At 42.4% G+C, this 21,740-nt stretch overlaps 1 protein-coding gene across 5 annotated transcripts in view; it reads left to right on the top strand.

Moving 5' to 3' along the window:
- Window positions 1–21,740, top strand: part of STX18 (syntaxin 18) — a 117,880-nt gene that overhangs the window by 58,898 nt on the left and 37,242 nt on the right. For 4 of the 5 annotated variants that reach the window (XR_010338528.1, XM_012466998.3, XM_064365636.1 and 1 more), the window contains exon 2: window positions 11,892–11,959. Coding sequence is in view for 3 of the 5 variants with exons in the window: in XM_012466998.3 (XP_012322421.1) it covers window positions 11,892–11,959 (68 nt within the window). In the remaining 2 variants the exon portion in view is untranslated. Of the gene's footprint in view, window positions 1–3,835; window positions 3,958–11,891; window positions 11,960–21,740 lie in introns of those variants that run through there. The other variant, XM_012467000.3, reaches the window with a different exon arrangement.

The raw sequence follows: 21,740 nt of genomic DNA on the forward strand, positions 1-21,740 counted from the left end.
AGAACAGGAGGGACTTGGAGTAAGCCAGAGGGTGTGATTGGCTGCATGAGGATACCGTTCGGACACCGTTCGGACATGTTGCTTTTGAGGCATCAGACACACAGTGGCAGTGTCTAAAAGATAGTTGAATGCACTCAATTTAAACACAGGAGGGAGGCAGGGGCTGGGTGGACAATTTATGTAGATAGTAAATCTAAGGATTGGAATGAGTGAGCTTAGCAAGCACATGTGAAAAAAGAGCCAAGGGCTGAACTTACAAGAAGTTTCAGAGATTAACAAAGGCAGAGAGGGAATGAATGAAGGTGAAGAAAAGGAGTCATGGTTTTAGGAGAGAACCTGGAGACAGTGATGTTCTGGACCCCGAGGGAGGCTAGTGCTTCAGGAGGGGACAAGGAACAGAGAGGGAAGGAGCAGGGAGGAGAGCCATCCTAGTTTGGCAAGGCCTGGTGAAGAGTGTCCCCCTCAATTGGAATTAGGGGAAAGTGATAGGAGATAGGCCTAGCTCATAGGAGGTGCTTACGCAACAACTGCTGAAGGGAGGAGACCGGCCAGGCGTGGTGGCTCACGCCTACAGTCCCAGCACTTTGGGAGGCCGAGGCGGGCAGATCACGAGGTTGGGAGTTCGAGACCAGCCCGACCAACATGGTGAAACCCCATCTCTATTAAAAATACAAAAATTAGCCAGGTGTGGTGCGTAGGCCTGTAATCCCAGCTATTTGGGAGACTGAGGCAGGAGAATCGCTTGAACCCAGGAGGCAGAGATTGCAGGGAGCTGAGATCTTACCACTGCACTCCAGCCTGGGTGACAGAGTGAGACTCCATCTCAAAAAAAAATAAAGAAAGAAAAGGAAAAGAAGAAACCAAGAAATGAACAATTCCTTTATGTAGGCCCTCAGCAAACTCGCTGCTGTGGCCCAGAGCACAGTGGAATGTCTGTGGCTGTGCTAGCCTCTTTTGTGGGTGACTGGTCACTGGGGAGCTTCTCTTGCACAGGGACAGGACTCAGACAGTCCCCACTGTGACTTCAGCCGGTCAACATGTTCCAGAGATGTGTTAGTTCTGAACTTTTAGCTCAGACTTAGTAATTGGTATTGATGCATTTTTCAATTAAGACTGAAAGGAGTTAGACTTGGAATTTAGTCAGTGGGCTCCAAATTAAACTTGGGAACATGATCCTTGTGAAAAATCACTTTAACTTATCAGTAGTTGGCAAACATTATACAGCAGTGGTTTTTCTGGCTGTGCCTTTGGCTGCATACTAACTGAACAGCAAGCTGTGTCCACTGATTGAATGAAAAAAAAATAGTGATTTTGTGTTATAGGGAACTTTTTACAATATGCCAGAGGGACCTACTGGAGTCTCTTTAATCTTGAACAATGCTTGTTTCTTGCAGAGGCAAATTATGCAAATCAGTATTTAGTGTTCCATAATCAATCAGGTCTTTGTTGGAAGTGTTACAAGCGCCAGCAGAACAGAATTTCTATCATCCTGGAAGGGTAAGGGGGTTGCAAGTCAAACCACTGCTGTGATCAGCAAAGGACACTTGTCGACTGCTTTGAACCCTCCCCACAGTCAGAAGGCAGTCGTTCTTTGAGAAGAATCCCACCATTTTGTACCAGGGTTTTTGTTTTACAGTGTGTCGTGCTTTGGGCAATTCACAAAACACCCACGAAGGAACAGCTAGCAAGGCTGTTCTGTGGTGACACATAAAAACAAAGCTGGGCCTGCCGCCTGGGATGGCAGCTGGCAGCCACGCTCCCGGAGCTCCCTTTGTGTGGAATCTGCCTAGAATGCAGTATTTCAGAATATTCCTGGACTCAAGTCATCCACGGTGCACATGTGTGTTTAAAAACAATGTCATTGCAGCTTCATCCTGCACAGAATGGTGAACCTTTATTAATCCTTTGATTCCAGATCAAAAGAAAGAATCAGAGAAATGTTTAAAGTCCTTGGGAAAAATTGTGTTATTTTTGAGAGAGGTCCCATTATTACTGCTGCTCTAATACTTGTGTTGCCATCTAGTGGATAATGCGAAGTGTGTATCTGCTTTAGGATGTTTGGAGTTGATTGTACCCTATTACTGATTCTTGAAGGGGATAGAAAATCAATTCAAAAAGTTTTTTTAAAAAGGAAATTCAATATGGAGCATTAAATAATTATTGAGGAGCCACTTTGGGCTAGGCAGATGCCTGATCAGCTTATGTCAGAGAGACACGAAAACAAAAACTCAAAACAAGATGGTGACATCTCTGCGAGGGATATATTTGCCAGATGGATCCTTATCCTGGTCTGGAGATAGCAGGTAAGCCTTTAGGAGAGGTAACGCCTCATGTGTAGGAGTGAGTCAGAAGGCCGGATTGGGAGGCGAGGAGTGCTTTGCATCTGGAGACGGCAGCGGAGAGGAGGACACTGGCGGGGCTTGGGCATCAAGATGTGGACTTGATCCTGGGATGAGGGGGAAGGTAATGTACAGTTTTAGTCAGGAAGTTTGTGGGAAGATTCACCCTTCTTCATTGTTTAATCACGTTTTATCTGATTATAAAGGTTATACATACTAATTGCAGAAAAATTTTAAAGTCCAAAAGTATTAAGAAGAAAGCAGTCTCCAAATCTTACCACCTACAATCATTGATACTTTGATGAGCAGTCTTTTCGATTCCCCTCTGTGTATGTGTACAGCTTTAGGTATGCATTTCATATGTTTTATGTAAATGGATCACACCATACATGCTTTGGGCAACCTCTGTTTTGTCTCGTTTTTCCCCACTAGATAATATGTTTATGGGAATTTCATCCATGTTAGTAGTTCCTGGTGTGGAGTCCATATCAACTGTGTAGATCCACTTGTTGGACCAGCTCTCACAGGTTCGCCTATTGGGATGCTGTGTTGCTTTGTTTGGTCTTTCCTAGTAAAATCTTTATGTATGTAAGAACAGGCAAGGTAAGAGAGCCTTTTTTTTCACCTGTCAAATGATCTCATGTAGGGACCACACTACTGCTATTTTATAATGAATTTGCTTTTATAGTAGATGGGTTTTGTGGAGAATTTCAATGTCTTGATGATTTGGGGAATTAGCCTCATTAAAATATAGCTAGTTAAAAGTAAATGAGATTTATCTTTGCAGAAAGAAGGGGATGAGTCAGATGAATGCCTATAGTTTTAGAATGGAGTTTAAATAACTTGTTTGGTTAAGTATTAGCCTAGTGAAGAGCCAGAGCCTAGCTGATACTGGATTGTGGCTGTTAGTTCTGTGCCCATGGCTACGTAGACAGTGCCTTTCACCTGAACAAGTTAGAGCTCACTACTTCCCTTCTACAGGTCTGGTAAACGCAACCTTCAGCGACTAAATTGTACTCAGATGGGACAGCAGGGTCATCTTTGTGGGTAGACTTGCAGAAGCTGAAGGCACACAGGCACTCGGTTTGAGACACACTGAACAGTCTTCCATTTATTTCAAATCATTTATACAGAATGTTTTAGTTTATTGTCTTCTTTTCTGCCAAATTGTTTAATAATGGTGTCTACCCTAAAGGATTGTTAGGAGAAGCAAATAGGATGGATAGCATTTAGATTGGTACCTGCCGTATAGTATGTAGTACTCAATAAAAATTGACTATTAACTTGTGCTACTCCTATTTTTAAAAATAGTTTTTACCCACTTTCCTTTGTAGTGAAGCCCAGGGAGATTAAGCAACTTGCTCAAAATTTCAGCTGGCAAAGGTTAAAAGTTTAGTGGAGCTTATAAAATATATGCCTTTCTTCCCAGTCCAGTGGAACTACCTGAAAGAAAAATATAGGAGTTGGCAAGAAAAAGCCAAGTGGAGAACCTGGCTTTAGATTTATGGCCCAATCCGAGTGCTGCATGGGCCAGAATATACCCTCAGTGCTGGCTGGCTGATCTGAAAAGAGGAGAGGACAGGGCAGCATACTCCCCCTTCTCCAAATCATGACACAGGTGAGTCATTCCTCTTCTGTCTAAGAAGAGTGAGTAAAGGTGGGGACATAGGCCAGGAAGATTGGTCCAGCTGCAGTCCGTCCACACGATGCATGGCAGTGGGGAGTAAGGATCCCTTCACAGTTAAGCGGCAAAGCAGGGAGTAGAACCCCAGCACCTCGACCCACTCTCTGGATTTCTTACCCATCTTTCTTCTATCTGCCCTGATTCATCCAACCCCCCACCCCAGAGTCTCTTGCCCAGAATTTCTCCTCTGCCCTTTACCCTCTTATAAGCTAAAAAGTGGATATAGATTAACTCAAATCGGGAAGCGAACAATCCTGGATGTTGCTTTCATTACTTGTTTTAACCATGTTTTCAGGTGGCTTGATGATCGATACTCAAAATGAGCTGGTCACCATTGTACTGCCAGTCTTTTTGACCGTTCTTTTTCTTGCTGTATTTGTGGATCTTCTTCTCAGTATCCCTATTCTCAATATCCCTTGCCGATTCAAAGCCCCCCATGTCACAAAACACAAGGAACAGTAGCAGCCAACTTCAGAGGAGACAAATGTCAATTCGTGAAAACATTTTTTTTTTTTTTTTGCAGATCTTTCTGTATCCAGTATAGTTCATGTTTTGAAAAATCAACATATACAAATACTGTCACAAATACTCTCATGAAGATCAGCTTATTTCTATGAAAAAAAAAAATCAGACCTAGCTAAGCTAAACATAATATGAACACTGTGAATCATACAGATCTGTGATCAGTGCCAGTTCTTCCATTTATTAGCCTTGTGACCTTGCATAGGTTTGTTTCCATGTTTACTAGGTGGGGCAGGAGGAGGTAATGTCTAATTCATACGATTGTTATGGAGGGGTGGGAACCACAGAGCACGCGTCAAGCAGTTTGTGCACTACCTGGCACACACGTGGCAGGTGCTTTCTAAGCAGCGATCTCGATTGGTAAAATCAAGCGTGTACTGCATGTTGAATAGAGATGTAGTACAAAAAGAATAGGTTGATGTTGATATTGCCCACATAGAGGCTTTTTCTCAGTTCCCAGGTGTCTTCCTTGCAAATATAGTACTGGAAAACTGTAATTGTGACTTGCCAGGACTCTGTAAATTTGGCAGTTAAGAACTCAAGACTGGTACTTAGACTGGCTGGGCTGGATCCAGACTTCAACCCACATGTCCCTGAGGAAATTCCTTATCCTCCCTCTGACTCAGTTTTCTCATCCGTAGGGCCGACATGATGGTATCACTGCTTCCTCGGCATTGCTGGGAGAAGTGGATGAGTAGCACAGGCAGTTCTTTTGGACTTGCACCTGAGTGGGAGTGAGCTCTCAGTGAAAGTTTTGTTGTTGTTTTTAAGTGATACTGATCCTGTTAAATGGAATTTAAGCATAGATTGCAAGTACTTAGAAATAAAGTAGCCAGAGATTGTTGGGATTTAGATGTTAAGTAAGGGTTGTTACTAGTTTGGTAGCAGAAAATCTGTACTTCAAAATGACTAAAAATGGTAAAAGAAGAAAATACTACGTGAGAGTTTTTGTTTGTTCTTTTTTTTTTTGAGAGAGCATCCTTGCTCTGTTGCCCAGGCTGGAATGCAGTGGCACGATCTCAGCTCACCGTAACCTCCACCTTCCAAGTTCAAGCGATTCTCCTTCCTCAACCTCCCGAGTAGCTGGGATTACAGGCACGAGCCACCATGCCTGGCTAATTTTTTATTTGTATTTTTAGTAGAGATGGGTTTCACCATGTTGACCAGTCTGGTCTCGAACTCTTGACCTCAGGTGATTCACCTGCCTTGGCCTCCCAGAGTGCTGGGATTACAGGCATGAGCCACCACCCCAGCCCTGAGATTTTTTAAAGTAACGTGTTATTATGGAAATTTTCAAATATATACTAAATTAGACAGACTAGCACAAAGAACCCCGCATGTAAGCATGTACTCATCTTCAGTCATCAACATCTCAGGACTGATCCTGTTTCATCTGTTACCTCCCCCTGTCTTATTTTGAAGCAAATACTGGGCATTGTATACTTTTACTTGTAAGTTGTTCGGTGTTTATCTCTAAAAGATAAGGATTCTAAAAACAAAAACATAGGCCGGGCGCAGTGGCTCATGCACTTTGGGAGGCTGAGGTGGGTAGATCACGAGGTCAGGAGTTCGAGACCAGTCTGGCCAATATGGTGAAAGTCTGTCTCTACTGAAAACATAAAAATTAGCCATCCATGCTGGCACACACCTGTTGTCCCAGCTACTCGAGAGGCTGAGGCAGAAGAATCACTCGAACCTGGGAGGCGGAGGTTGCAGTGAGCCAGGATCGTGCCACTGCACTCCAGCCTGGGCAACAGAGCAAGAGTCTGTCTTAAATAAATAAATTAAATTAATGAAAACATAATCCTAATATATGATATCATTATTACACCTAAATGAAATTTATTATAATTCCTTAATATCACTAAATATTAAATGGGAGATTCTTTAGTGAAAAAACAACAATAAGCAATGAACATTAAAATGACTTTAACATCAAACAAAACTAAAAAACAGCAACATATTTATTAATTTAACAGTACTGAGGGAGCCTATGCTAGTTCAGCATAACGGTCAAGTGTTCTAGTTCCAGCTTGGTTGGTCTTAAGCATTGGTTTCTTTCCACTAAGAGTATCTGTTTCCACATGTTATCAGAGTTAAGTGAAATAACTCATTTACGGTAACTGGTATAGAGGAGACATTAAATAAATATTACATTCCTTTCCTTTTTCTTTTGTCTATAGTTCAATTCTTGTTTTAAACTACATTTCATGTCTGGTAGAGACATATTTAATACAGCGGTATAACCAAACCATAGCTCACTGATGAAAACTCTTTTCCATGGTAGACCATCAGTCTGATGGAAGACTGTTCACTTGTGAGGACAGATGATCTTGTGAAGCTGTTAGGTTGCCCAGTCTTAGTAGATTTTACTTGGTGACGCTGTACCTTCTGAACTCACCTCACTAACTTTTCTAAGAGAACCGTTCATTTGCACAAACCACTGGCTTGTCTCTCTTCATTTTTAAAAATTCACTCAGACATCTGGGTGCAGTCTGTCTGGTACATTTGATACCTTTTTGATACAACTAGTATATCAGGGTATATCAGATCTTGAAGCCTTTTCTGTTGCATCTCCTTTTTTTCTCCTCCTCCCTTTTCCCCCCGTTACTCTTTTTCCAACATTTAGGCACTAGTGGAGATACGAAAATGAACAAGACAGAGATGTTAACCTCAAGGAACTGACTTGAAGTCTAGTGGGTATCACAGATAAATACTTCTAATGCCGAAAGTGCAAACAGTTATCTATAAAATACAGAGGGAGGTGTTAGGGAAGGCTGCATAGAGGAGGTGTCATTTAAGTGGAGCCTGAAAGGTGGAATGGGGTTGGGATAAGGGAAGAGAAAGAGCAGTCACAAAGACACAGGGCAGTGAAAATGGTGTGTTCCTCCTGCTGTCCAAGCATGCAAGGTGCCTCACAACAGGGGTTCAGCCTCCAAAGCACTCCCTGGTTTTAGCCCTTGCATCTTGTCACCTACTTGGTCCCACGGAGACTTTACCAGTGATCCCTTTTTTCCCTATGCCCTTTTCCCAGGTCATTCCATGAGATAAAACTGTTAGAAATTGACACTAGTTTTAGATCCTTAAAATGTACTTTTATTTTATCTCTGATTTCCCTATCAAACTTTACACCAGAATGAGTAAATACTCATTCCTACTTTATCATATTAAGTGACTCTTCCAAAATTAGCACTATATGTGGAAACATTAAAAATCCAAAACATAGACCAGGTATGGTGACTCATACCTGTAATCCTAGTACTTTGGAAGGCCAAGGTGGGAGGATTACTTGAGCCCAGGAGTTTGAGACCAGCCTGGGCAACATAGCAAGACCCCATATCTACAAAAAAGAAAAATTCAAAGCATACAACTACTTAACCTCTCTAAAAATGTGAAAATGTAACATGCACATCAGAATTGTATGTACCATAATATGGTATCTCTGCCAGTTTATTCTTAAAAATAGGACTAAGCCTAATAGTAAATAGATGAGAGCTTGCCCAAGAGTCTTTATAAAGTTAACAGTAGTCATGTGATTAAACAGTCAAATCATTCTCTACAAAGATAATCATATTCTATAATGCTATTTGGAGACTTGGGTATGCCGATGTAGATAAATCAAAGATCTGTTGAACTTTTTTCTTTGTTGTTGATTTGTCATGTTTTTTTTTTTTAAGAAATTAGTAGAAAATTCAGAGCTCTCACATTTCTAAAGAAATCTTAAATGTTCTTTTATTTTTTCCATTTTTAGCATTTGAAATATCGTACATTGCATTCCTGTTAAGTATTGTACTGAGTTATTATACTGATGTTAGTCAGTAATTTCTTAACACACCTCTTATCAAGAATTCCATTTAATCCTGAACCAGCTGCACTCTTTTTTAATAACTTCATTTCTTAGAAATTTGCCATTACAGAGCATATGAAATTGCAATCACATTTGTTAGACTAACTGCAACCTCTTGTGTAATAATTATGTGCTTGTGGGCCCCTGTGGGGCTTGCTTGCTCCTGGCACTCATCCCCAGGCACTGTCCCTCACTTGTAGACTAGACTAGCTAAAAGTAGGGGTGGGCAGCTGGGTCTAGCCTGTATAGTGGATTCCTTTGGACTTTTCAAAATTTTTTATGGAAAAGTTTATGACTCCTGAAAAAAACCTGTTATGGGTAGTGAGGCTCTTAGTGGGTGTATTAGTTTCTTATTGCTGCTGTAACAATGTGGCTTAAAACAACACAGATTTATTATCTTATAGTTCTGTAAATCAGGTGTCTAAAGTGGGACTCCCTGAGCTAAAATTGAGGTGTTGGCAGGACTGTGTTCTTTTCTGGAGGCTCTAGGGAAGGCCCATTGCCATGCCCTTTCCAGCTTCTAGAGGCTCCCCATATTCCTTGGCTCCCTTTCCCCCTCTTCAAAACCAGCAATGCTGGAATGAGTCTTTCTCACATTGCGTTACTCTCACCCTCTCTTCTGCCTACCAACTCCACATTTACAGACCCTTGTGATGACATTGGGCCTACCCAGATAATCCAGGATAATCTCTCTACTTTAAGGACAACTGATGAGCAGCCCTTTTTTTTTGGAGAGAGTCTCACTCCATCACCAGGCGCCAGGCTGGAGTGCAGTGGTGCGACCTCGGCTCACTGCAACCTCCGCCTCCTGGGTTCAAGCAATTCTCTTGCCTCAGCCTCCCAAGTAGCTGGGACTACAGGCGCACACCACCACGCCCAATTAATTATTTTGTATTTTTAGTAGAGACGGGGTTTCACCATGTTGGCCAGGATGGTCTCCATCTCTTGACCTCGTGATCCGCCCGCCTCGGCCTCCCAAAGTGCTGGGATCTGATGAGCAACCTTAACTAATCTGCTGCATTAATTCCCTGTTGTCACGTAACTTCATACAGTTGCAGGTTCCAGGGGTTAGAAGTTGGACATCTTGCAGGGGGATGGGACTAGGGAAGCTGGGAAACCATTATTCTGCCTACTATAGCAGGTATAATCCCTCTGTACCCACTATTTATTTCATATTTAGTAAAAGTTTTTGAGGGTCGGCTTTTTGCCAGGAACTACACCTGACAAGCTCTGGGGAAAGTGAGGACCCTCTATCCTCTCAGAACTTGCAGTCTCTGGACTAGTCATTGTGATGATGAAGGAACAGGTGCTGAAATTGATGCACATGTAGTGCTTTATGAGGGAAGGGATCTGACTGCGGCTGGAAGTGTAGGGTGAGTACGAGGAGGAAAAGAGGATCTTGAATGAGGAGGAAGAATTTGCCCGGGAGAGAATGATGGGCAGGGCATTCCAGGGAAAGGGAGAAGCATACGCGAATGCAAGTGTGGGGAAGACCTGGGACTTGGAGGCTGGAGTGGTGCAGGGTGTACGGCAGGGACTTTCAGGGCTGAGTTGTGAAGGGCCTTGAGTGCTGCATTTGGGAGTTGGACTTTTTCACATTGTTTAGGCCCTGAGACAACGCATTGGCTGCCCTTTGGCAAATCAGCCTGCAGAGCTGCTTCATTTGCTGCGGCGTATTTCAAAACCAGAATTCACCACTGTCGATTGTGTTCTTCCCACCCGTTTGCCTTGCTTTGCTCGTTTACACTGTTCACGTGGCCCCTAGAGGCAGTTGACTTTTTGACCCCTGGTAGGCAGGGGTGGGGGTAAGGAGATGGAAACCTTTGAAGGTTTTAAAACAGAAGAGTAGCTTGGTCAAATCTTGTGTGTGTTGTAATGATCTCCTTGCTTGCATATCTCTTAATTTTTTTCCCAACAGACTTTTAAGTCAGATTTCCTGCCGCAGCCCAAGTGGAAAACCGGAACAGGATTGTAAGGAAGGCAGCGGCAGTGCACTGGGAAACACACTGAATTTGGATTCAGTCCTGAGCTTGAAACCAAGCTCACGTAGTATATGTGTTACCTTGGACAAGTCACTTAGCTTTTCCGAAACTGGTTAATGAGAACAATAGTAATCATAGCACAGCAGGGTTGTTGGGAAGAGAAAGAGCCCATGAACGTGAAAGTACTGATCAGCGTCAGGGATGGTGGACAGTCTCTTAGTCCTGATGTGCTGTCTGTGAACTACATAAATATTGTGAGCATACTTAATTCTTTTTCTTTGATTTGTTTGCTTGCAATGCCTTAGGGTGTTTTTCTGAACCACATTTATAATAAGAGTCTAGACTATGTGGGAGATGTAACTGAACCCATACTGACCTATCTCCAGGCAAACCATGGATGTTTCTTTTGTGATAAATGCTGTCTTGTATTTAGGCATCTACTCATGCCACAGTGTTTATTGATCACCTCTGTGCTTCTTGTTGTGCTTAGAACTGTAGAGAAAGCTGGGTAAGCCCTCCTTGCATAGTTCTGCCACTGACAAAGAAGTGTGTATATAAAAGTTAGGTCAGAGTACATGGCCATGAATAATGGAATGCCAAGAGGGTGGTGTGCAGAAGTCCTTTTCAGTTCAGAGCAAAGTGAAAATTAGCCTGGGTTGACCTTAACAGAAAAACTTCCATGGAAGAGATGAAAGTTCAGTAGACCTTGCAAGGCTGGGGCCACATGTGTTTGGAATGAGTGCAAAGTATGTAAGAAGCTGGAATAAGAGGTGGTCAGAAGACCAGCAGGCCACTGGCTAATCACTCTCCCTCTGGAAACACCTTTGTCCCCATTGACTGTGATCCAAGCTTTCTTCCCACCACTTTTTATTTATTTGTGCAGTGCTAGTTCCATGCACAGTATCTGACATGTGGTAGGTGATTTAAAATAGGTTTTTATTATACTAGAAACAGCCATCACAAACACAATGCTTTGTATCTGTACCTTTGAGTTCTTTTTGTTCATCCGTGGAAATAGCCCATAGGAAAGATGGAAATTTGCTGTATAGGGATAAATCATTACCCCTGAATCTTACCTTTAACTCTGCTGCTCTGCATGGGCCCTGTTTATAAACCCAGCAGCTTCAGCGTTAAGAGACCCTTAGAACACTTGGAAGAAGGAATACTTGTCTGTACAATTTTAGCTGTAAGAAAAGAAAAGGAATTCACCTTTATTGAACACATGCTATGTAATTCCTAGACGTGCATTATCTCATTTCATCTTTAAGTCACTTAGAAATCACCTACTCGTAGTGTCGTAGGTCCTGACAATTAGAGGTAGAATGAGCCTCAGTGAGAGACTGTGGCCCAGGAATGTTAATGAACGTGTGATTGTATGAGAGTCTAAAACCGACGGTGCTCAGTTTGTAGCTTCAGCATCTTTCTGTGGTTTGCATTTTATTCTCTTATTAATTTAAAATTCATTACATGAGTGTAACAAATCTATATAAACTGTTTGCTTTCTTTTTTAATTTTAGATTTCTCACATTGGCAAACTGAGAGATTTTCTTCTGGAACACAGGAAAGATTATATTAATGCTTATAGGTAAGTGGATTTTTTTTTACCAGAATTTTGGTGACTGTGCTCTTTTCTATGCCTGTATTTCTTTTGCACTTTTTGCCCTCACCTTTTTCTTATAACTCAGAGTTGTAATGAGGAAGACCAGTTTAAAGTCATGAAATCACAACAGCAGTATCTTCCAGTCTGTTTATATCTCTATATGTACCACTATCTCCTGTCAAATGAAATGCACTCCATGAATACTTAGCTGTATTTAAAGTTGGGGACACATGCATTTGTATGCCCTGAACCTGTGAAGGAACAAAGTTTTCGAGCCTCTGCGAAGCTATTTTTGCCCATCTCTTGCTGTCCCAGTCTGTGGCACCGGTTTTGCTGTTTTGGTGACGTTCTTATGAGCACATTTCAGTCCTTACACTCATGTCGCTGGGTCTTGCCTCCCTCACCAGTTCCCAGTCCTCAATCCTGATGGCCATTTTCTTCTTTTGTCCTTCTCCAGGGCTTTTGACACCTGCTAGAGGCAGCTACACACCCACTTGGCATAGCCTTCATTTCTTAGGGCACTTTTGATAATCCTTCTATTCATCCCCTAATGTAACTCATTCCTCCTGGTGGCTGACATTCCTCCTGGTGGCTAGGTCCAGTTTCTACTCAGTAGCCTGAGTCTTTTTTAAACATTAATTGGATTACATCACCACCTGAGTAAACCTGCCATGAATACTGCGTTGTTTAGCATTAACACCAGCCTCTACACCGCGGTCTCACCCCTCCTGATCTGGCCCGTGGCCTCATCTGAAACGCCGCCTTCCCACCACTGTGCTCCAGCCATGCCAGCCTTCCTTGAAGGTGCCACACTCTTTCCTGGCGCAGGGCCCAGGTGTGTGTTGTTCTTCCTCTTCCCATGGTGGTTTCCTTTTCAAATTTAAAGTCTCAATACTCCCTCTTCTGAGGGGCCTTCTCTCACTCCCCTTTGTAAAATAGATCTCTTCTGTTAGTTAGTTTCTCCGCCCTGTGTATTTTCTTCAGTACACTAAACACAATTTGTAATTATGTAATAATTACAGTTTATTATCTGTCTTTGTCACCAGGCTGTACGTGTCCTGAGGTCAAGGACCTTGTTCAGGTTTTCATCTTGTTTCCGTAGTTCCTCACCCATGTTTGGCACTCAGTAAATACTTGTCAAATGAATGATTTCCTCCCAGTCCTGAGGTCCACGACTAGCCCAGCAGTTCTCAACTGGGGTGATTTTGCACCCCAGGGGACATTTGGCAATGTCTGAAGATATTTTTGTTTGTCCCAACTAGGTAGAGGAGTGCTGCTAGCATTTAGTGAGTAGAGGCCGGGGATGTGCAAAACTCAGGACGACTCTCCACAGCAGGGACTTACCCAGCCCAGAACTTAGGAGGTGCTGACATTGAGATCCCCTGCTCCACCCTGACCCCTCACTCCAGATTAAACTTCCTGATTCATCAAAGGTTTATTGAATTCTAGATGCATAGGGCACATCAGGGAATAAAAAACAAATATTCTTGCCCTTATGGCATTTGCATTGTAGTGGGCTGGCAAAGACAAGCACTACGTGTATAGTCCAGTAGGTCATAGGAAAGAAAAGGAAGAATAGAACAAGGTAACAGGGATTGGGAGTGCTGGGAAAGCTCATGATTCTTACACAGAGTAGTCAGGACAGGCCCCACTGAGGTGGTATCAGAGCCTACTCTGTGAAGTTGTGACCTTTGATAGGATCTCTCAGTTCCCTCCTCACCTCATCTCCTTCTTTCCACCTGTTAGAGAGAAACCTGCCTCTGTTATACACCCATCCTACTAGTGTATAAGTGTATAAGCTAAAGGGAAGAAAAGAGCCAGGTGACTAAAAATACCTGGGAATCATGAATACAGCAGGACCTGAGAAGCAGTGTGAGTGTATCCTTTATCTCATCGCTCACACTGCTTCTCAGGTACTGCTGTATTGATGATTCCCAGCTATTTTTGGTCATCTGGCTCTTTTCTTCCTTTAGATTATACATTTGACCTTGCTTGATCCTTAAGCCACAGGCACTGTCACTTCATTTCACATCAGTGCCAAACATGGGGAGAAAGTCTAATCAGGGATCAGCCAACTTTCTATAAGAGCCAGATAGTAAATAGTTTAGGCTCTGTGGGCCACATATGGTTTCTGTCGCATATTTTTTGTTTTTGTTTTTTACAACTTTTAGAAACCCGTAACCATTCTTAGTTCTCAGACCATAGGGAGCCATGCCTGCAGGCTAGACTTGGCCTATAGACTGCAGTTGACGCAACCTCTGTTTGCTCACCTTTTACTCCGCGCCAACCGTATGGCTCGGTTTTTATCGCCTTTCTGAAATTTTTCTCCTAATGCTCATCTGTAACTTCCTAATCACCAGATCCAGTGGCTTTTCCTCAAAGGGAATATAAATAGACTCACATGGCACCTACTCTGGTGTGTCTACCTCTTTTGCTCCACGTTTTTGAGATTCTTGCATGTTGCGTCTACTAGTAGTTTGTTCCTTTTTGTCACTTTATTATTTGCAATATTCTGTTGTATGAAGTTACCCCAGTTTGGTTATCCATTTATCTACTAGAGCATCCTGGGCTGTTTCCACTTTGGGACTATTAGGAATAAAGCCTTTGCGAGTAGCGTCTTCTGCAAGTCTCATTGTGGACATACTCATTTATTTCCTTTGAATAAATAGCTAGGGGTGAAATTAGTGGGTCATACCAATGGTAGTTGCATGCTTAGCATTAAAATAAACTACCAAGCAATTTTCCAAAGTGGTTTTTCACTCCCGGTAGCAATGCATGAGAGTTAATATTGCTCCCTATCCTTGCCAACATTTGGTGTAAATAGGCTTTTCAATTTTAACCGTGATAACGTAGCCAAGCACAGGCTCAGCTGCTCACCACTTGCAAAGCCAATAACAAGGACGAAAGGAAGGTGACTTTATTTCCAAAGCTAACAGTGGGAAAGCAGGAGTGGTGCTGAGTACTAGGTCTGTGTTTCTCGTTCTGGTAGCTATCAGTGCAGACTGGCGTCATGTCAGCAATGGCCAGGTTGTAGACTAACCACCCTGAGGTAATCCCTGAAGTTTTGCAGTTAGATCTCCATGCTCAGTGTATCTCAAGTTAACCCCTGGAACTTCCAGGTAAGCACATAATTAGACACATACAGTTAGGTAAATGTGCATGGTGTAAGGGAATGTATGGTGAGAAAGGGAGGAGACATGGTGTTTCAAAGAAAGTACGTTTCAAGGCTGTATTCTAAGACTAAGGAGGAAAAAGGGTTTCTACAGTAAGCCTTCAGTTACATCTTGAGACTACGGAGAAAAGGGAAAAAAAGTTTTACAGTGCACTTTCAGGCTAGCCTGTCCAATTCCATGATAAATGTGAAATGGCAAGTCACTATATTTGAAGCCTGTCCTTCTCTAATGAGAATGGTGTTGAGCACCTTGATGGTTTTTTCCTCAGCTCTACCACTCTGCCACAGTCTTTGATCCTGTTGACTGTCATCAGTTTCTTGAAATTTCCTATTCCCTTGACTTCCATTACAGTATTTTTGGCTCTTCTCACCACTCTTTTTTGTCTCTGTCCTTCATCTACCCCGTAGGAACTCCAGGGCTCTGTTTCAGGCCCTTTTCTTGTATTTGTCTCTACTTAGGAAAAAAAAAGTTCTATTTTCCTACCTGGCTACCCTCCCACCCACTCCCCATGCCCACCTTATCCTTCCATCCTGAATGTTTATTTTATATTAGGTACTCTGATAAGCACCAGTTAGTAATATTTTATCTCCCTTGGTCCTTACCTCACTATGAGGGTGGCACTGCTGTTAAGCCATGTGGCAAGCAGGCAATGAAAGTGTAGCAATGACATCATCTGACGATCACAGCTGGTGAGCCTCTGAGCCCGGGCTGGCCATGGAATCCTTGCCCTTCCCACCACACATTCTTACCACCTACTGTGACTTCCTCTCTCACCAGTATGCCGATAGTGAAACCACCTTTGCAAAGGTTGTAACAGTGAGAAAATTATGATGGTGAACGAGATCCAACCTAATCAGCTCCATCTTCCCTCTAACCTCCCAGATGCCCTGATCATTACTGGTCTTAGGCCAAACTAACTTTGAGAGGAAGTTAATTTATAGTGTAACTTTGAAACAAGCGTGATAACAGCCCCTCCTGGAAACAGACCCCCTTTTTGCTTGGGGACAAGGCACCTTTGTAACACCAACAAGTTAGCCACGAGATTAGAAGTTATGGCTCAGGAGTCATGTACCCAGAGGCCAGAAGACCACTAATCTCCCCTGTTGCTCATATAGATAACATTACTGCTATAAAACCTAAGATTGATGTTTGAAGTATTTTCAGATCCCACATTCTGATGGATCAGCTGGCACCATGCAGACCAGGACACTGGCTCATCTGGTCTTATGGCCCCCACCCAGAAACTGACTGTGCAGGAGGACAGCTTTGACTCCCTAGGATTTCGTCCCCAGCCCATCCAATCAGCATTCCCCATTCCCTAGCCCCTGCCCACCAAACTGTCTCTAAAAAACCCAGCCTCCAAATGTTCAGAGAGGCTGATTTGAGTCATAATAAAACTCCAGTCTCCGTTTTAGACAGCTCTATGCATATTTAACTCTTTCCCTATTGCAGTTCCCCGTCTTAATAAATCTGCTCTATCTGGGTAGTGGGCAAGATGAACCCATCGGGCAATTACAGTTGTTCTTAAATGCATGTCATGAGCACAGGCTTCTCCCAGTCCCCATTGCCACTGTCCCGCTCACCCAGCACATGTGAGTAGCACTGTCTCCCTGCATGCTGCCTGCTCCTCCCATCCCCTCTAGAGTTCTTCAGTGCAGTGTTTGTCACTTGCCTGATTGTTATTCTCAACTCCCTGCTTTGTCCCTTCTTCTGATCTGTCTGGAAGGCACAGGTGTAGTCCTCATCATCATAGATGGAATCACCTGCTTCTGTCTTCAGATCCCTTCCCTGCCTGCAGGATATAGCCCATCCATACTTCTTAGATAAGCAAGACTTTTCATTACCCTCACCCACTTTTCCGTCCTCCCCCTTTCCTTCTTGTGCCCTACAGCTGCATTCAGAATTAACACTTGTTCGGCTTCCAGGCCTCGACTCACACTGTCAGCTTTGCCTGTTGCCCTTTGCTCCAGTTCACATGTCACATGGTCACATGCTTCCATCCTGAGAGACCCATTTTTCACCACCACCTTCTCTGTAGATCCTGTCCTGGCCCTGCCTTCCTATCCAAAAGCCATCTCTCCTGCCTCTGAATGCTGACAGCTCTTTTTCTGTGCTTTTCTTATGGTACTTCTCACATGTACCTGGTAGAAGAGTTATTTGTTCATAATTGCTTCTACCACATTTCTTGAGGTGAAAAACTGTGTCCTACTCATCTCTGCATGTTTATAGTGCCATGATATGATCCATTTGATTCATTCATCAGTGTATTCATTCTGCAGTTATTTATTGAGTGCCTTCCATGAGTCACAGACTATGCCAGGCATGGAGTATAAAGTAGTGAACAGATACAAACATGGTTACCCCTACCTTCATGGAGCTACTAAAGTATTCATGCAAACAGGTAGCATTGCAGATATGACAGGTACTGCAAAAATAGAGAACAGGTAGCTTCTTATTTTTCCAACTTTTATTTTAAATTCGGGGGTACATGTTTAGGATGTGCAGGTTTGTTACATGGGTAAATGTGTGCCATGGTGGTTTGCTGCACAGATCATCCTATCACCTAGGTATTAAGCCCAGCTATTCTTCCTGATGCATTCCCTTCTCCCACCACCCCCACCCTCTAACAGGCCCCAGTTTGTGTTGCTTCCGCCCTGCCCCCTGCCCCATGTCCATGCATTCTCATTATTCAGCTCCCATTTATAAGTGAGAACATGTGGTATTTGGTTTTCTGTTCTTACATCAGTTTGCTGAGGATAATGGATTTCATCTCCATCCATGTCCCTGCAAAGGACATGATCTTGTTCCTTTTTATGGCTGCATAGTATTCCATGGTATATATATACCACATTTCCTTCATACAGTCTATCATTCATTCATGGGCACTTAGGTTGATTCTATGTCTTTTCTATTGTGAATATTGCAGTAATGAACATACACATACGTGTATCTTTATAATGGAATGATTTACATTCCTTTGGGTATATACCCAGTAATGGGATTGCTGGGTCAAATGGTATTTCTGCCTCTAGGTTTTTGAGGAATTGCCGCACTGTCTTCCGCAATGGTTGAACTAATTTGTGCTTCCACCAACAGAACAAAGATACAACATACCAAAATCTCTGGGATGCAGTTAAAGCGTGTTAAGAGGGAAATTTATAGTACTAAATGCCCACATCGAAAGCTAAAAAGATCTCAAGTTAACAACCTAACATTACAACTAAAAGAACTAGAGAGCTGAGAGCAAACAAACCTCAAAGCTAGCAGAAGACAAGAAATAACCAAGATCAGAGCTGAACTGAAGGAAATAGAGACACACAAAAAAAACCTTCAAAAAAATCAGCAAATCCAGGAGCCACTTTTTTTGGAAAAATCCAGGTTTTTGGAAAAAAAATAATGAAATAGATAGACTGTTAGCTAGACTAATAGAAAAGAGAGAAGATTCAAACAAACACAATTGGAAATGATAAGAGGGATGTCACACTGACCTCACAGAAATACAACTACATGGAAATCGAACAACCTTTCCTGAATGACTCTTGGGTACGTAATGAAATTAAAGCAGAAATCAAGAAGTTCTTTGAAACTAATGAGAACAGGTAGCTTTTGAGGAATTTTAGGTTGTCAGAGAAAGTGTCCTTGAAGAAGTGACATTTGAGCTGAGCTCTGAAGGAGAATCAGTTACCTTGGTAAAGAAGGACGGGAATTCAGATAAAAAGGGCTTGGCATGTGCTTTCAGCCTGCCAGCAGTGTCTGCCCTATTGTAAAACATGCAGAGATGAAAAGGATAGTTTCTCACGCACTAAACATTTATCGAGCAAATGGCGGAATGATGCAAATCATTGAAAATGCCATTTGTAAAGAAAAAAAGAAAAAGTCATTCTAACTAACACTTACAAAACGATTTCTGGAATAGACTCCAGCTCTCCATGGGCAGTGGCAGTACAGGTATCTTGTCTCTGTCTCTTCCCCTAGCTCCATTTGCACCTGGCTTTAGGATGGCATTTGCCCGTGAGACTCATCTTCAAATGTATTATGTGAATTAATGAAAAAGTTGGATTTGACAGATAAGATAACATCATTAGGAGCATCTTTTTAGGATTTCATCTTTATAAAACAAGGGATGTTTGCATGTCAGAAGCCTTCCTGTCACAAAGATAGAGAATATAAAATAAATCTCTGCTTTTTTTTTTAACTTCGTCAATATATACAAAAATGGAAATACTTCATATAAATTCTCCAACAGAGAAAAACAATTATACCCCAGTTGAATTTTAAATAATCCTTGATGCTTTGTCTACCTACACTTAACATACATAGGCAAATTGATGCTTTTAAATGCATTTCATTTGCATTATTTTGGAATATACTAAAATAATTATTCTGATGCATAGTAGTACCAAGAAAACCTTATTTTTAAGTTCTCAGTTAAAATAGTTAACACTGGATTGCAGTATCAATTTTATTTCTAGAGGTGTGTGTGTGTATCAAATACTAATTCGATAGGCTGTAAAACTGGAAGCTATAGGGATTTTGTAAAACATTACAAAGCTTATATAAAGCTATCAATTTGTAGCTTCTTTCTTTAGTATCTGACAACTTAGGTTGATGAGGTGGTTGTAAATATCTTCCATAGAAATCCTTTATTAACTTCCCTTTTCCTTGAAAAGACATCCAGCAAAGTAAATGCTTTGAGTGTTGGTTTGATTCACACCACTCCTTACAAACCTTATGAATCTATGAAACCCAATGTCTTCCTCTAAACCAGAGGTCAGCAAATACAGCCGCAGGCCGAATCTGAATTTTAAATGTACATTTTAGTTACATATTTTAATGTTGGGGAAAATATAAGGATATTTTATTACATGTGAATATTATATGAAATTCAAATTTCAGTGTCCGTAATAAAGTTTTATTGGCACATGGCCACATTCATTTGTTTGCATATTGCCTAGGGCTGCTTTTATGCTGCAACAGCAGAGTCCAGTAGCTGTGATGGGCTGCAAGGCCCACAAAGTCTAACATGTTTGTTCTCTGGCCCTTTTCAGAAAAAGTTTGCAAAGCCAGCAGTGGGAGGAATAATCACTCAGGAGGCAGTCGAGAGGTTCAAACCAGACAATATCATTGAAATGCAATGCAAAAACAACAACACAGTAGCATCCAGATGCAGTCTTTTTTTTTTTTTTTTTTTTCTAATGAAGACAGTCTCGCTCTGTCGCCCAGGCTGGAGTGCAGTGGTGTGATCTTGGCTCACTGCAACCTCTGCCTCCCAGGTTCAAGCAATTCTCCTACCTCAGCCTCCCGAGTAGCTGGGACTACAAGCGCACACTGCCATGCCCGGTTAATTTTTTTGTATTTTAGTAGAGACAGGGTTTCACCATGTTGTCCAGACTGGTCACAAACTACTGAACTCAGGCAGTCCGCCTGCCTCAGCCTCCCAAAGTGCTAGGATTACAGGTGTGAGCCACCGCACCTGGCCAACTTTGCAGTCATTTTAAGCTTTTGATGATGTTAAGGCAGTTGTACTCAAACAGCAAAAGGAGGCTCCTGCACATTGTTTTTCGGTGTTCCCAGACTACTACAGTATGGACTCTTGTCTCAGTACAGTAAAGAGGGCCTAAGCCTTCCCCTCTCCCAGCTACAATGGCAGCAGATGCTGGGACTGAGGATCAGGTTCCCTGGGGCCAGTGCCAGCTCTGCCACTTACAGGCAGATAGTTTCAGGAGATGGAACTGTTGTCCCCAAGGCATGCTTAGTCTTGTCAGGTCCATCGCCTCATTCTAGAAGCTCTGTCTTTTTTTTTTTAAAGGTGGTTTTGCTGCATTGCCCAGGTTAGCTTCAAAATCCTGGGCTCAAGTGATCCTCCTGCCTCAGCCTCCTGAGTAGTTGGGATTGTAGGCATATGCCACGGTGCCTAGCTAGAAACTCAGTCTTTTACTCATTTTCCTGAGGCCAGTTGTTTATTGCCAACTCGTGCACACTGAATTCTACTCCACCTGCTATTTTGGTCCCTGTGAAAGAGCATGGGCTTTGGGGTCAGTCACACCTAAGTTCCTGTCCCAGTTCTTCCATGTATTTATCATGTGAATGTATGTAACTCATCTTTGTGCTTGATTTCTTTTTTATAAGATGTGGATAATGTTCTTGTGAGAATTAAATCAGATGGATGTGAGAGGTCCAAACACATAGAAGTCTCTTGGTAAATGATAATTGAATTGTAACCCTATTTGACCTATGATGCAGTTGCAGGGGGTTGGAGGATATTGATTATTGAACAAGACAAAACCTACCTCTGTTTTCTGCCAGAGAGAGTTGGGAGGAGGGAGAAAGAAAAGAAAAGAAAAGAAAGAAAGAGAGAAAGAAAGGAAAGAAAAGGAAGGAAGGAAAGAAGGAAGGAAGGAAGAAAAGAGAGAGAGAGAAAGAGAGAAAGAAAGAAAAAGGAAGGAAGGAAAGAAAGAAAGAAATGGAGGCAGGAGTCAGATCAACACAGTGGAGACCCACATTGTCGTATCAGCTTTATCATTGGTAAAATCTAGGTCGGCAGACAAAGCTTAGGTTTGCAGGCAGGTAGTCTTGCTGATACTCTGCTCTTG

Source organism: Aotus nancymaae, unplaced genomic scaffold, assembly GCF_030222135.1.
Source record: "Aotus nancymaae isolate 86718 unplaced genomic scaffold, 86718_ANA_hifiasm-v0.15.2.pri h1tg000006l, whole genome shotgun sequence".
NCBI lineage: Eukaryota > Metazoa > Chordata > Mammalia > Primates > Aotidae > Aotus > Aotus nancymaae.